We start from the raw sequence: 16,357 nt of genomic DNA on the forward strand, positions 1-16,357 counted from the left end.
TTAGAGGGAACCTTGACCTCCAAACCACAATAAACTGTATTTTAAAACAATAATCAACTCATACTTTGTTATTCATGGTTCTCCTTTAAATAGTGAAACAATATACTATTGATTACATAATACATAATAGACTAATTAGGTCTTGACTTGAACGTCTCTAATAAAGAAAGAATCTAACTATTTATTGGACTATAAAATCTACGGAGATATACTCCTTATTAGACTCTAATACGACACCGGACAATATCAAATAATATCAAATAATTATGATTATATCATAAGGGTAGCATTGTAGCTCACACTTGGTTTAGTGAAAGGAAGAAAAATCAGCTCCAAATGAGTTTCTTTTTTTGAAGATTTTCCTTATATTTAGAAAAGATAATGAAATTTAGAGAATCTGCTTAGTGCTTACAACTTGTGTTTTTGTTACTTCTTTCACAAGTGCTATAAAGCATACGTCAAGATTTGCTGTTCTGATAATACATTAGGTGGGATATGACATGTCGACAATTATCTATTTTAGTTGAGGGTTTGAGTCACCTTGCAGTGTTTTTATTGCAATATGTATCTATTGCCTTTTTTTTTTTTTTTTTTTATAGAAGTAGGAGTTTATAATTTATCTGATAATCGGGTTAGAAGTTATCTTCAAGTTATAGTCGGAATTTATCTCCACACACTGCATTTGGTTTTATACTCACCCTGGAAGAAAAAGAATCATTATACGAATTCATGGAAGAGGATATATGTTTCACAAAAACGAATATTAGAAACTAACAAAATGTTACTTTTTCCAGTAGTAGAAGCATGGGCTATTTCTCCACTAGGACGTGCATTGGTTCATACAAAGTTTTCTTCCAATTCAATATATTAAAACTAAAATGTGTCCAAAAAAATACATGAGAGAATTACATACTTCATTAAAAATTTATGTGAGAATTGTATGTATTTTGAATAGATATCAGTCTAATACATTGGGTTGAAGGAAATTCTTTCAACAAAGCTTCAAAGAAAACTCTATCCAACGAAAACTGACTGGTTTATATTTTGATACAAGACAATGATTTTTCTCCAAATGGAGATGATCGATCCAGGACAAGAAGAAGGCGATACCATCTTCATCCAAAGTCTCTTGACGATTATATTTCTGTCTCGTCCACTAGCTTATCCACATCACCACCAACAGGCTAACAAGTGAATACTACGCCTGTCCGGCGTCAAGTCATTGAAGTAGCCACCTAGGCAAAACTGTAAGCCTAATATATTATTCCAAGCATATATGTCATAAAACATAGTTATCAAATGTCACAAGGAGAATAGAATCTACACAATTTGATACTCCATGTCAACCACCTAGAAGAAAATGTCTATCAAGACATCTTCATGTATCGATATAGTCTATAGACAATGTGACAATGTGATCGGAAGTATATATCAAGAGAAAAAGCAGGGAAATTGAGGATGCTTTCTTTTGTAGTGAATTGATTTTTGATGATCTGCTGGTCCAATTTTTTTCAAACAGTTATTTTTCTTCTTTCTAGATGGAGTGAGGAAGATCTTTTACGATCAATTATATATGTTTGTTTGGCTTCTCAAATGGATTATCAAACCCCACCCCCTCCCCTCAAAAAACAAAAAAGGGGGCTTTGCATATGGGGTACTCTCCTTTCTTTATATCCTCATTTGTTTTGACATTTAAGAGGAAAATGATCCACACGGGTATGTGAAACAGATGCATTAGTAACAGGTGCAGCTAATACAAAACATGCTACAGAAGTATATCATCAGACAGAAAATTCAGATAAGCAAATCACTGTACTTTGCAATGAAACAATGCTCTAACTGGTAACAGTAGCTAAGACTCTTTCTTTCATATGGCAGATTGAAGATGGTGAAAACATAAAGATGAATCATCATATCGGATAAAACAATGGCCAAGGCCACTTTGGTTATATTTTGATTTCCACTAATTCAAAATTTCTTGCTCATATGCAAGAGAAAACCAAGAAGAAAGACTAGGCTCACAGCCTGATTGGGGTCAATAATACAGGCAAGAGCAGCAGGGAATGATCAGAGATAATTCTTGGTTGCAGTTTACACTGTTAGCTATGGAAAGGAGGTGAGAGACATTAAAGCTGAGGTACTGGAAGGGGCAAATAATTGACACTTCATTTGAATAATTTTCACAATGTCCAGCTTTACTTACAAGGAGAGTGTCCCACAAGGAATATCCCGCATAGGATTTCCAAAGAGTTGATATTTAAGTTGCCACTCCTTTTCTTCTCAAAAAAATATGCCAATAAAATTCATTGAAGGACAGGCGGTCCGCTGCAACATTACAGGAATATATAAGGTACAAGTCTAAGAGATGACTCAAGAGTAAAACAAAATATAATTTTTCTGGGAGGAGGTATAACAAACAAATAAATATTCAGTTAAGACAATATGCTAAACCTGGATTTAAAGACAGTAGCCTTGAACAGATATCAACACAGTCGGGATGCAAACTCGGAAGGTATAACTGAGAAAATGGAAGACATTTGCATGTCTTGATGTTCTGTAGCAGCTGAGGGAAACAAAACTTTTAATGGTGATTGTATCCCGTGCATCTGAAGGACCCTTAATTTAGGACCATGGTGATACCTGAACGTTAGTCCTACCACGAAAAGGTGGATAGCCATTCAGAAGCTCAAAAAGAATTGCACCAACACTCCACATGTCAACCTATAGCAAAGCCCTAAATCTAAGTTATTCCCAGTTCAGAACAAAAGGATGAGATTTAGCAATGATCTTACTTTTTCATCATATCTTTGGAATTGAAGAACTTCTGGAGCCATGTATAATGGGGTTCCACAAACTGTCTCAACATAATCACTTGGATGTACAGATCTGTCAACAATATGAAAAATTAATGCCGGGAATAACTTAGAAATTCAACAAATGTTTCATAATAAGAAAAGTATAAATTATGGGAAGCTGCATTACTGCCCTTCTGCTATGATTTTACCTTGAAAGTCCAAAATCAGATATCTTTAGGACTGCATCATCCTTGGGGACAGAGAGAAGAATATTCTGTGCCATTGGAATCACCATGATAAGAAAATTAAAAGGAACTCTGATCTCGTGAAATTGAAAATTTAAGCAACACAAAAGTAATTTTTTTTCTAAGCAAAGTACAAACATAAAAAGAAATTCATAGCATAACTTTGCTTCTGCAGCTACCTATTAGACTGTAATATTAGCCAATTTTAGCAAGTTTTGTTCCTTTTCATTTTCTTTTCCTTTTGTCCAGAAATTATCGCGAGGTCAGACAAACACAAACATGCCTACAAAAATTACTAACTTTTGAAATTCACAAGATCATACAAAAGTTAGAATTTCCCCCATGCAACATCTGAACGTTTAGAAATCGCCTGTAGTATGGAAGTTCAATTTTTAAGTTTTAACTTTCAAAGTGGCAACCCATCGGTGAAGTCTATAAAAAATGATCCTTCAGTGAACAACATAGACTAAAATTTTATGTCATCTTTTCACTTTAGATGAGGGATCATCATGATCATATAGCATCATATGGTACGAACTAACTAATTGCTAGACTGGATGGTTGCTAGTCAGAGAGAAGCTGCATGCTGTATTAATATGGAAAACAAGAAAAAAAGGAACTCACTGAAAGAAAAACAATACAGATAGACTTGGTAACAGAACACCTACTAAGTAGGTAAAAAATGCAAAATAGAACCATGAGCTCTCATCTCCTTGTTACCATCTACTTCCCTATGACCAAATTTCTTACCTCTGGTTTCAAGTCCCTGTGAATGATGTGGTGAGAATTCAGTACTTCCAGAGCAGCTCCTGCATCAAAGAAGTCAAATGCATTATGTTCATCTAATGCAAAGCATGGAAGCAATAGCAGCAACTATGAAACCCAGCTATCGCTAAGAAAGCAAAGGAGTTACCGAGCTGCTGCATAAATCCTCTGGCTATCTGTTCTTGAACTCTCCCATGGAGTCGAATAAATGAAGCAAGATTTCCACCAGCACAAAATTCCAGGACAAGGAAAATACTACCTTCAGCCTGAGGATGAAACAAAAGAGAGCATACAAGAAATTGTTTTTAGTTTTCTGTGTATAAAAAATATTCTAGATTCTTTGACTTAAGAGAATACAATGAGCTTATACTCTTACTTTAATACCTGCTCCACACATCGTGACTGACAATGTTCTGATTCATTAAAAAAAAAACCACAAGGTAGTTTCTCTAGGTTCGCTACCACACAAGATGCTTGGGCCAATTTAGTAAACTACGCACACTAGGATTCTTAATACAACGACCAGAGATCCCCTTCAAGGGTATTGGCCTATTTTCTTCAATTCAGTAATTGGACAGTGGAGGTTCTCAATCATCAGAGAAAACTAGCATAATTAATAAAACTAGTCGTTTCAAAAAGAACTGTAACTTTAATTTTTGTATTTTATTCTTTAAACTATATCTCACTTTTAAAGCAATTCGTTTGCACCCATTCCATGCAGTTACAGGTGCGCTTATAATCTAGATCAAATAATATTCCATTTAGTTCTAAAATCTTGGCTTGGATTGAGAAAAAGATTAATTTACTTTATAAAATCTTGATCAATTATTTAAAGAGGACCAATCTCTAATCAAAGACAGATGAGTGGCAGACCAGACTCATGAACAAAATGTAAGCCAGAGGTGGGGTTGGGGAGGGGAGATGAGGGATCCAGACCAGTCTACGTGCATATGATGTCAGTGTCACTTTGAAAAACTCATTGGAAAACAATTAGAAAAGGTAACAGAATGCAGAAAGCAAAAAAATGAAGCTCATTTAGTTGCTTGTACAAATGAGGACTATACATTTTACTGAAAGGTTCACAACACTCAGATGGTGCTCAGGAAATTTCTTTTTTGATAAGTAAAAGAATGGAAAAATGCTCAGGAAATTTCTATGGCCTTCTGTCCCCAGGCACTTCAATGGGTGAACTAACCCACCAACGAATGGGTCTCACAATTCTTCTTGGATATGACCCCTTGCCTTCTCTTCCACATATCAAAACCACGGTTGGTTTTGGCAAACATCTTAGGTTTTGGACCTTTGGTAAAGAGAAAAGAAGAAGAAAAAAAAAGGGGTCCATTTTCCAAAAGTGACTGCAAAGAATGTGTGGCAAGCGTTGGGCCTCATGAATACCACAATGGAGTCAATGAGCAATAAACTAGTTTTAATGTGATAGGGGCAGCAAACAGTCAAGTGGATTAAACCAAACATCTTAACTAGATCACCCTTCACGACAAGTAGGCCAAGAAATTGTTGTGTATATAATCAAGTGATGTGGCAAGCGTTGGGCCTCATGAAAACCACAATGGAGTCAACAAGCAATAAACTAGTTTTAATGTGATAGGGACAGAGATAACCGTCAAGTGAGATAAACCAAACATCTGAAATAGATCACCCTTCACAACAAGTCGGCCAAGAAATTGTTGTGTATATAACCAAGTGCATGTGGCATCTTAAGTTCAAAACAATTGAGTTATTGCTTTTTTTTTTTTTCTTTTAATAAAATATTCGTGAGAGCACTAGACTCTCGAGCAAAGGAAAAGGCAAGAACAATTAAATAAGTGCCAAGACAAGCATGAGCAGAAATTTGCATGTGTGTAACAGAAGAACCTCTACTATCAATTTGTTAGAATTTAAAATAGCAGAAGCTCATTCACACACAAAATAAATAAATAAACATGTACACAAGACTATTGTGGGATTGTGGGATTGTCATATGAGGGGTATGAGGAGCAGATGTGGGCTCTGTTATTGAAGCAAACCAGAATACGAGTAGTATGGTTAGCACATCTGAACTTTTCGCTAAGTTGGATACCAGAGGAAATAGAGAATTAAAGCGCATCAATTATGATGTAAAGGGAGGCCCGTACAACAGAGATAAAGGAAAGGGGAGGGGACTCCGTATGATTAATGAAGCCTAAGATTTTATCTTGGAATGTGAAAGGGCTGAATAAGGAGGAGAAGAGGATGAAGATTAAGGGCCTTATTAAGGAGTGGAAGGAAAATATTGTTTGTCTGCAGGAAAACAAACTAGAATTCATTAATAGGGAGGTGGTAAGAAGTTTGTGGGGCAGTGTTCATGAGGATTGGTGTTATTTAGGGTTGAGTGGGACCTCTAGAGGAATTTTACTCATGTGGGATAGAAGGGTGGTAGAAAAGGTGGAGGATTGTGTGAGGAGATTTATTGTTGTGTTCTTTTCGGTCTGTAAATGATAAGTTTGAACAGGCATTTGCGGGCATGTATGGTCCTAATAATGACTGACAGGAAATTACTTCGGGATGAATTGGGTGGAATTATGAGTTAGTGGGAAAAGCCGTGGTGCAATCGAACAGATTTTAATGCCATTCTATATACAATAAGAGATCAGGAGATACCAGTTGTTCTTCAGCTATGAGGGAGTTTTTAGACTTCATCTTTGAACAGGGGCTCATGGACATTCTTCTTGTGGGTGGTAAGTTCACTTGGTCCAACAATTGGGAAGATCAATGTTGGTCAAGAATTGATAGATTTTTATTCTCTCCTGATTGAGAGGGACAGTTTCCTGTTGTAGTTCAAAGGAGACTCCCTCGTGTTTTGTCGGATCATTTTCCTTTATTGCTAGATTGTGGGGTATTGAAAAGAAGTGGTGGGAATTTCAAATTCGAAAACATGTGGCTGAGATCTGGGGGCTTTGTGGATCAAGTGAAATTATGGTGGCAGAATTATCAGTTTGAGGGCTATCCCAGTTATGTGTTTGCATGCAAACTGAAAGCTTTGAAAGGTGATTTGAGAAAATGGAATGAAGAAATTTTGAAGGTGTAGGGGAGCAAAAAAAGGCTTTATTGGAGGGTATTCAAGAGCTAGATGTCATTGGAGAAGGGAGAGTCTTGGTTGAGGAGGAAAAGGTGAGGAATGAGGATTTTGCTAGGGAGTTGTTGAGGTTGATTCTATGTGAAAAAGTGAGCTGGAGACAGAAATCTCGGGGTCTTTGGTTGAAAAAGGGAGATAAGAACACTAAGCTTTTTCACAGGGTGGCGAACTCGAATAGAAGAAATAACACTGTGGATTCTTTACTTGTTAATGGGTCCTTATTGTCAGATTCTACAGAGATAAGGGAGCATATAATACAGTTTTATATGCAACTGTATTTAGAACAGTATAGTTGGAGGCCAAAGATGAATGGACTCTCTTTTCAAGCCACTGGTGAAGAGGAGGGTTCTTGTTTGGAAAGAGACTTTGAGGAGAGTGAGGTTTTGGAGGTGGTTAAAAATCTGAATGGAGATAAAGCCCTGGGGCCTGATGGATTTTCTTAGGGTTTTTTTTCAAACATTTTGGGAGATTTTGAAAAAGGATATAATGTCAGTTTTTAGAGAATTTCATTGTAAAGGGCGGTTTGAGAAAAGTATCAACGCAACTTTCACCTCTCTTATGCCAAAAAAAGTTTGGGGCGGTAAATATTAAGGATTTTCGTCCTATCAGCCTAGTCTGCAGTATACAAAATAATTTCTAAGGTGCTAGCGAACAGATTGAAACAAGTGTTGGAGAAGATCATATCAAATTCACAAAATGCATTTATCAACGGGAGACAAATTCTAGATTTGGTTCTGATTGCAAATGAGTGTATTGATAGTCAACTCAGATCAGGAGTACCAATTTAATATGCAAATTGGACCTCAAAAAGGGATATGATCATGTGAAGTGGGAGTTCTTGTTATTCTTGTTGGAAAGGAGGGAGTTTGGGGAGAAATAGAGAGCATGGATAGCTTTTTTGTATTTTTACGGTTCACTATTCTGTTTTAATAAATGGAGCCCCTATCTGGTTTTTTTAGTACTACTCAGGGTTTAAGAAGAGGGGATCCGTTATCACCTTTACTTTTTGTAGTGGTTATGCAGCCTCTAAGTAGGATGATGTCAGCGGCCATAGTGGATAGGGGTCTTTTGGATGGTTTTACAGTGGGATCGAGACAGACTACAGGAATGGTTGTCACACTTATTATTTGCAGATGATACTTTAATTTTTTGCGAGGATAATGGTAAACATCTTCGTAATTTGAGATGTCTTTTTGTGTGTTTCAAAGCAATCTCGGGGTTGAAGATTAATTTGTCGAAGTCCGAGATCATTCCTATTGGCAAGATGGATGATGTAGAAAGGTTGGCCGGTATATTTGGATGTAGGGTGCTTGTGTTACCAATGAAATATCTGGGACTTCCTTTGGGAGTGCCATACAAGTCAGTTACTATATGGAATGGTATTGTAGAAAAAATGGAAAGGCGGTTGGCGAGGATGGGGGTGGAAGAGGCTATATTTGTCTAAGGGAGGGAGGTTGACGTTGATCAAAAGTACTTTGTCCAATTTACCCACTTATTATATCTTTGTTTCCTAATCCTTCAAGTGTGGTGAAAAGGATTGAGAAACTGCAAAGAGATTTTTTTATGAGAAGATATCAAGGAGGAGTTTAAATTCCATCTAGTTAAATGGGCAACAATTTTTTCTTCTTGATATCATCTAGTTAAAGATCAAGAGGAAATTTGAGGTGCGATCGTTTTTTCATGAGTTAACTACTTCCGGGGGCTCATCTTTTCCTTGGAGGAGTGTTTGGAAAGTTAAAGTCCCTTTGAGAGTGAGTTTTTTTGTGTGGACAGCAGCTCATGATAGTATGGCAGCTTTGACATATGCCAAGGATCCCATATACCATCGCAGAACCAAACACATAGACATTCGGTTTCACTACATTTGTGATGTTGTTGCACAAGGATAGATGATCCTACAACATATCTTCACTAGCAGGATAGTAGCGAATCTTCCTACCAAGGCTACTGCTGGAAGTGTTTTCTAGACTCATATCTGGATTTTGGAACTTTGTAGGACTTAATCTGTGTTGTTTTGAGGATACCTTATTGGACATTTGCAATTATTAGTATCTTTTGCATTAATGAAATTGTTCATTTTGCTTCATATTGTGAATTGGTTGATACTATATGTAGAGCACACATATTTAACGTGTCACTAGGCTAAGATCAATCCACTCATATGGATGATCCCTAACGATAGCGAGTGGGATGAGACAAGACGATTATTTTGGCGCTTCGTAAGTGAGAAAGTAATTATCTTGGCACTTCAGTAGTGTGCAAGATAAATTCCAAGTATGTCGCCTTAGCTTGGCTAAGATAAATTCCAAGAATGTCGCACATGAAGTCTTTACATAACTTCATGAAGCCAGAATAAAGCAAAACGTGAGATCTTAGAGCTTCTCTAGAAATAGTAGTCAACATAGCTACTGAAAAGGTACAAATTTTTACCTTAACTACTGTTTTTTCTATAGACACTCCAACAAATTCTCTATTCTACTCTCTATTTTATTTAAATAGTATTTTTCAATTATTATTTTATTTTTTTCTTCTCTCTCTAAGACATGGCAAATGGGAAATTTTTGTTTTCCTTCTCTATTCTACTCTCTCACTAACATGGGAAATGTTTCGATCTGCCTTTGGTGTTGAAGAAACAGCAGCAACAGAAAAAGAAGAAAATGAAGCAAAGGAATACCCTTTCTTCTTGCTGAAACAACCACCCATGATGTTTAGTGTAACCCAGCATAGCCAAAGAGAGAGAGCTAGCGTGTGTGTTTGTCAAAGAATGCAAGAAAGAAACAATGGGGAAGGTGGAATGCTTACTTAATAATGGATTAGTGGTAACTTGGAGGGCTACTGCTGAAGAGGTCGAGAAGGGAGAGAGAGACAGAGAGGGAGAAAGAAGAATTAAAAAATGCTTAAAGATGCTACAGTGAACTTTCAAAACTTTTCATTTTGAAACATCTGCTGGAGGGGTAAAATAGATCACAATAGCTATATTAGCTATTATGAGCCATATGAAAGATCTGCTTGAGATGCTATTAGATAGGTACTCGACATGTGACTGTGCTAAGAAACTGAAGTTTAGGGCGCATTTACCGGGACTAGATTAAGATTTGTATGGCTTTTGAGTGTGACAAGCTGAATTGAGTGGAAGCTCTGATGAAGCATATATTTCACACTATATGTGCTATAGACGACAAATTAAGGGAGTGCTTGGATGAATCCCTGCTCCGTCACTATGTGAGCCCTAATGGACCAAAATAATGGTATAATTTATGCCCTTTGAACCTGGAACTATGCCATGAAGTGAATACTTAATATCAATATTTTAGCATGTTATCTTAAGACCATAACTAATACGATCCTGTGAAGCATTTCTAGGAAAACGATCCTGTCTAAATGAATTGACATGAGTGTCTAGGGAAGATTGTTTGAAGCACAACTTTATTGTATGGCTCAATGCCCAAGCAATTATGTCATTTTGTTTTTTATATAATCGCATATTAGATGGTACAAGGTCGATATTTGCTTTTAAGTTGTAAATTCATAAGGGATCAAAGATGCTTGATCTGGTGTGATCAAATAGTCTGCGGCGTGGATGAGATATAACGAGTGAGGTGCAATGTTAGTTAGATAGTGAGTTAATATAGCACTCCTACCCAATGCCTTCTTGTGAGGTCGCAAGCTTCATTTGCCGTATGAAGAGATGATTGGATGAAAGATCATGAGGAGGTAGCGTATGGACAAGGCACCCAATGTGGACGAGCGGGAGATGCTGGAAATTAAATTGACTCATGGATTGTCTACATAGGTTAATGGAGTTATAATTCAAATTGAGATAATCTTTTAAGGATTAACAAGTAGTGGGAGAGGTGGCTATTTGATAACCACCCACTTTTTTTTTCTAATCAAATGCGGGAAAAGGTTACAAGGAAAACTACCCACTTATTTGATTTATGGCTAAGTTGTCTCTAAAAGGACTCCACTAGTTTTGAGATGTCTAATTTCTCTCTACTAGAACTTCTCTCTCCTTCAGAATCTAGTATTAGAAATTCTAAGTTGGTTTTAAAAAAACTCAACGTTGGTTTAACAAACGCACTCATAAGAGCATGAGAAAAATATTGCTCCTCTCTCTACATTCATAATCTATAGGGTATCCATCATCAGCCCTAGAATTTGAAGTGTGAAGTTTTAAGGAGACTCTGGTAGCCTCCTAAGTGACAAAGAAGAGCTCTGCTTCATGAGATCATGCATTGGAATTTGGACGTCAGCCGTAAGACAAGCAGAAGATCCAACAGTTTGGAGTGAGGTATATGGAATAAACCCCTATTTAACAAATTTTGTCTCCACTGACTAACTTCCTACATAGTACATGATGAACAATCAATTTATCTAGGCCCTTGGTAGCAAGTAGATCACCTTTCCTAGGTTTCATTCTTGATTGTGAACCAAACTCCACGCATCCAACCTAGAAGTAGGTTAAATAACCACTTGTCCCAAAAACTAAAGTTAATAGGAAATGGTAAATTTAACTAGTTAATCAACACTTTAACACTTTACCAACATGTGGGCTCAAACTCTATTTTAATATGTAAGGCCCAACATATAGAATATTTAATTGAAATGAGAGTAAATGACAGAGCCAAGCTTCAATCGTAGGACATGTGGCTCTAATATCATATTAAATTACCACTTGTCTCAAAAGTATAAACTCATATTGGAGGTAAATTTAATTATTTAATCAATATTTTAACAACTTATTATAATATATCTAGCCTTGACAGATGGATTGAGTTAGACATAAATGCTTGTAATTTCAATTGTAGCTGAAATTTCAGGGTTTTCCCTAAAACTAATCCTAGCTCTCTATCAACATCACAAAGTGTGATGAGCCAAACACGCCAAAAAAAAAAAATCAAAATTAATTAAATGGGTCCTAACAAATACCAACCAAGATCACACCAGAACGCCAAAAACACATAATTACCGACGAAACGCCCAGATTTAACAAAAAAACGAAAAGGGTATGCGACGAGAGCTGAGAAGAAGCTAAAGACAATGATACCGCGAACCTGGAAAAATTCGAAAAGGCGGACGATGTTGGGGTGGTTTACAGAGGACAAGAAGTTGAGCTCACAGTCCAAGCAGCTCCTGAGGTGGCGGTTCAGCCTGGACAGGTAGACCTGCTTCAACGCCACCACTTGGCCGCTCAACCTGTGCTCGGCCTTCCACACTGTGGAGAACGAACCCTCTCCCAGCTTCGATTCTAGAACATAGTCTCCCCCTTTGACGGGTTCGGTGTTATCGGGTGCAGTTTCGGTTTCCATTTGCGCTTCGAGCTCATCGACAATGGCACGGTTTGTAAATCCAAAGTATCGTGTTCGCCCATCTGTATGGGTTGTTAGTTATACGTGGCATGTGGCCAAATACAGGGGCTCGTTTGGTAATATGCCTTTTAAATGATGTTTTGTTTTGTTTTGTTTTGTTTTTTTTGGTTAACTACCTAAAACCCCACTAGGTTTTCACTACTTTTTTTTTTTTTCATGGGTTTAGATTTGTATCACATGAGATACCTGTAATTTTGATAAATAAAAAATTGATCCTTCCGTCAGTTGACCGTTAATTGAATTAACGGAAATGACACATGAACCAATTAAATCTTGTCATGTGTCATGTAATTTATTTTTTATATATTTTTTCAAAAAAAAAAAAAAAATTGGGGCCCCAGGGGGTGGCCGAGCAACCCCTAAGGGGCCAAGGAGGTGGCTAAAACGACGCCCAAGACCCACTGGGGGTGGCTCGGCCACCCCCTTGGAGCCAAGGGGGTGGCCTCCCAATTTTTTTTTTTTTCTGAAAAATATATTTTTTTATTAAAAAATAAATTACTGGCAAGATTTAATTGGTCCACGTGTCATTTTCGTTAAGTTAACTAACAGTCAACTGACGGGCCGGAAGGACTAATTTGATCTTTATCAAAACCACAAGTACCTTTTGTGATACAATTCAAAACCCAGGAGAAAAAAAATAAAGAAACCCTAGGGAGGTTTTAGGTAGTTAACCCCTTTTTTTTATTATTATTATTGTAATGTAACATGAGTGATTATGAAAAATGTTAGAGGACAATAAATTTCTCATACTTGGCTCATATTCCCTTACAATTAATTATTGGATTTGTAAACTTATGTAGGAGAAGTGTTAGGGGGCCAAACAAATGAACTCAGAAAAATTTTCAAACTGGCATGCAAAGGTTTTTTAATTAAAAAAATTCAATTCCCTCTCCCTTGTCTGCCACATTAGTTTTGAAATTTTTTTAGGTTCATTTGTTTAGCTCCCTAGCACTTCCCCTTATATAGATCCCACATAAATCAATGGTGGACCCCACAAATCTAATGGTTGATTATAATGGAATATAGGCCAAATATGAGGAACTTATTGACCCCTAACATTCTTCTTTTTTTTTTTTTAGAATGCTAGGTATTCTTTTAGTGTCATAGGTGGATATTATTTTCTAAAAAAAAAAAAAACAAAGAATGTTTGGTACTCTCTTAGTATCCTCCTAGTCCTAGGTGGATATTATTTTCTAAAAAAGAAAATAACTCTTATTTCCCTCATTTAATTTTAAAAAAAATATATATATACACCTATGACCAGGAGGACACCAAGAGAACATTAGGAGAGCACCTAGCATTTTTTTTTTTTTTTTTAAGAACATGAGTAATGCTATGTACATAATGTCATATGATTATATTATTTTGGGGAAAATTCACTTTACCCCCCTAAAGTTTCAAAGGTTTTTCAATTCGAACCCAAATGTTTAAAAATTAGCAATGTTTAATTAAGGTAATTACATAATTTCATAAGTTTTAATAAGGGCAAAATTGAAATAGAGGGCATCAAAAACCCACGTGAGATGCATGTGGGATGATTTCCGTCCAATTAGACGGAAATTAGTAACGGAGGGTCTGAATTGAAAATTTTTGAAACATTAGGGGGGTACATTGCCAATTTTTAAACATTGGGATTCGAATTGAAAAACTTCTGAAACTTCAGGGAGGTTTTAACCCTATTATTTTTGTATTATAATTTGTCACCAAAATCATAGTGATAGTAATATAATAATTATTATTTTTTATATATAAAAAATACCTTTAATTAATTATCATGCCACAACAATTCTTTTCAATGATCTCCTCTCAACATTTCAAGGACTCTTCAAAATTCTAAGTACAATCTGATTACAAATATTTCAAAAATGCTATTTCCAGTTGATAGCTTCATGCAAAGAGTTTGTTTCCTTTTTAAACTTTATGTTTTTTTTATCATCATCTGGTGCATAACTTTCAATAGAGTAATGCTATATATAATATTTTTATTTTGCAACTATCCTATAATATTGATATGACGGTCCCAATAAGCTTGATTTTTTTTTTTTTTTTTTTAATGCTACATGCCGCATTATTATCTCATAATTAACCCACAATGTTGATATGAGAGTCTCAACCAACCATTGAACTTTTTTTTTTTTTAGCAAGAATTGATCCAATGATTGGTTGAGACTATCACGTTACCATTGTACGTGAGATAAAAATGTGATATCTAACATTACTATATTTGTTTTTAGTAACGTTAGAAAGCACATTTTTATCTCACAACTATCAAACAATGCTGATGTGGCAATTCCATGCTTGGATTATTCCTTGTGTTGAGGTTCAATAATGTCGCTCCTCTGCTCATTTAGACGACTCTTAAAACATACCTTGCGGGGTGTGATTTCAAATGCCATAAAAGGATTTGGCTTATCTCACTGGACACCAATTGTTTTTCAAATGAGATGGTCAAAGGCTCGATCCAACAAATGGTATCAGAGCCAGGGTCATGGGTTCGAGTCGCGGGAGCCTCATGTTGAGGGACATATTGATGAGATTCAATAATGCCGCTACTTTGCTCACTTGGACGGCTCTTAAAACATGCATTGCGATGTGTGATTTCGAATGCCATAAAAGGATTTGGCTTCGTTTACTGGATACCAATTGGTTTTCAAATGAGATGGTCAAAAGCCCGATCTAACACCTTGTTAAAAAGAAAGAAAAAATAATAATAAAGGGTTGGTTGGTTATGACTACCGCTTTAGTATTATTAGATAATTGTGTAATCAAAATATATTTTCCAATATTACTGCTTCCAATACTACCAACAGAATAAATTAGTGACAAAGCCACGAAGTGATAAAAGCTTTGTCTTATCCATTGTTTGCTTTTCTCGTGGCTATATCTCATCCATCGAATAATGCTAGATGTATGACTTCCGTTCTCTTGTCTTCCAAAGATGATATGACTTTTAAAATTATCATTGAATCAAAATATAATAATAATCTATTTTAAATCAAATAGTAATTTTAAAAGTCACATCACTTTGGAAAAATAAAATAAAAGACAAAAGTCATACTTCTAGCATTACTTTCAACCCATCCATGGCTAGCTAGTAGCCTAAAGAACAGGACGCATTGTGACGTTCATATGTACCAACACTTCAAATGCACTACTTAAGCCATGATGAGAATGTTGCAGTCAAATAATTGTTTCATTTATATTAGAGTCAACATCTTACATTATATTAATCTCATTAACATCCTACTAAAACAAAATACAAATTGTAATTAAGTAAGTTGGTCCAATGCTTCATTGGGCGCAGGAACTAACTGCCGATCACAATGATTACATTTATATTGTTAGTCAACATGTCACATTTTATTAATTTCATTAGCAGCCTAATAAAACAAAATGGCAATCTTAATTAAGGTTGTTGGTCCCATGATTCAATGGGCACGAACTCTCTCCTCACCATGCATCACTTTTGGTCTCAATACATGGCCATAATATGGTCTAGAAACCTAGTATTGATCATTTGTATGTACCTTCGGACTTATTTGAATTGGATAGTCATTCACCAACTTTACATACCTATAAACAAAACTTTGTTAAATTAAATCCATATTTTGTAATTTTGGATTTACCCGTTGAGCTCATCGTCCACGGAGTTTTGGTGATCATCACATGTACTTGGATATTAAAAACAATGAATCCTTGACGTGACTTATAAGAGATAGCATTTAGGTTTGGTTTGGGGAATATATAGTTCTCATAACATTTATATTTTCATGAATGTCATGTTTGGAAATTTGGATTTTTGAGAATATTGTGATTAAACTCAAAGTAACGCTATATACAATCCTCTTATCTTTCTTTTATTTTTCGAAGTTAACTTGACTTTTAAAATTACTATTGGATCAAAATTCAATAGTGATCAATCTTGAATCTAACTATGATTTTAAAAGTTACGCTAACTTTGGGGATAAAATGACGGTATATAGCATTACTCATTCAATGTAATATTATATATCATCATTTTATCCTCCTTTTATCCCCAAAGTTGAGTGTAACTTTTAAAATTACCATTGA

At 35.8% G+C, this 16,357-nt stretch overlaps 1 protein-coding gene across 4 annotated transcripts; it reads right to left on the minus strand.

The window, feature by feature from the left end:
* Nucleotides 1-900: 900 nt before the first annotated feature.
* On the minus strand, nt 901-12,249 carry LOC132165976 (serine/threonine-protein kinase ATG1t-like). 4 transcript variants are annotated; one of them, XM_059576701.1, is made up of 9 exons: nt 11,972-12,249; nt 3,954-4,071; nt 3,791-3,849; nt 3,005-3,069; nt 2,793-2,886; nt 2,641-2,721; nt 2,452-2,554; nt 2,204-2,325; nt 901-1,245 (listed from the first exon to the last, which is right to left on the minus strand). In XM_059576701.1, exons 1-8 carry the CDS (start codon nt 12,224-12,226, stop codon nt 2,258-2,260), a joined length of 843 nt encoding a protein of 280 aa, XP_059432684.1. In that variant the 5' UTR covers nt 12,227-12,249; the 3' UTR covers nt 901-1,245; nt 2,204-2,257. The 4 variants fall into 4 exon arrangements, with proteins under 4 accessions (XP_059432684.1, XP_059432683.1, XP_059432680.1 ...); XM_059576700.1 differs by having other exon boundaries at nt 2,452-2,563; XM_059576697.1 differs by having other exon boundaries at nt 2,452-2,578.
* Between the last annotated feature and the right edge of the window lie 4,108 nt (nt 12,250-16,357).

Source organism: Corylus avellana, chromosome ca11 (genome assembly GCF_901000735.1).
Source record: "Corylus avellana chromosome ca11, CavTom2PMs-1.0".
Taxonomy (NCBI): Eukaryota; Viridiplantae; Streptophyta; class Magnoliopsida; order Fagales; family Betulaceae; genus Corylus; species Corylus avellana.

Bases quoted from the DNA above. Each gene is read 5' to 3' on its own strand.
- LOC132165976 (XM_059576697.1), bottom strand. From the start codon at position 12,226: ATGGAAACCGAAACTGCACCCGATAACACCGAACCCGTCAAAGGGGGA. The intron at 2,887-3,004 runs GTAAAATCATAG...TATTGTTGACAG, and splicing joins TCTGATTTTGGACTTTCAAG to ATCTGTACATCCAAGTGATT. The intron at 2,722-2,792 runs GTAAGATCATTG...GCTTTGCTATAG, and splicing joins TCCAAAGATATGATGAAAAA to GTTGACATGTGGAGTGTTGG.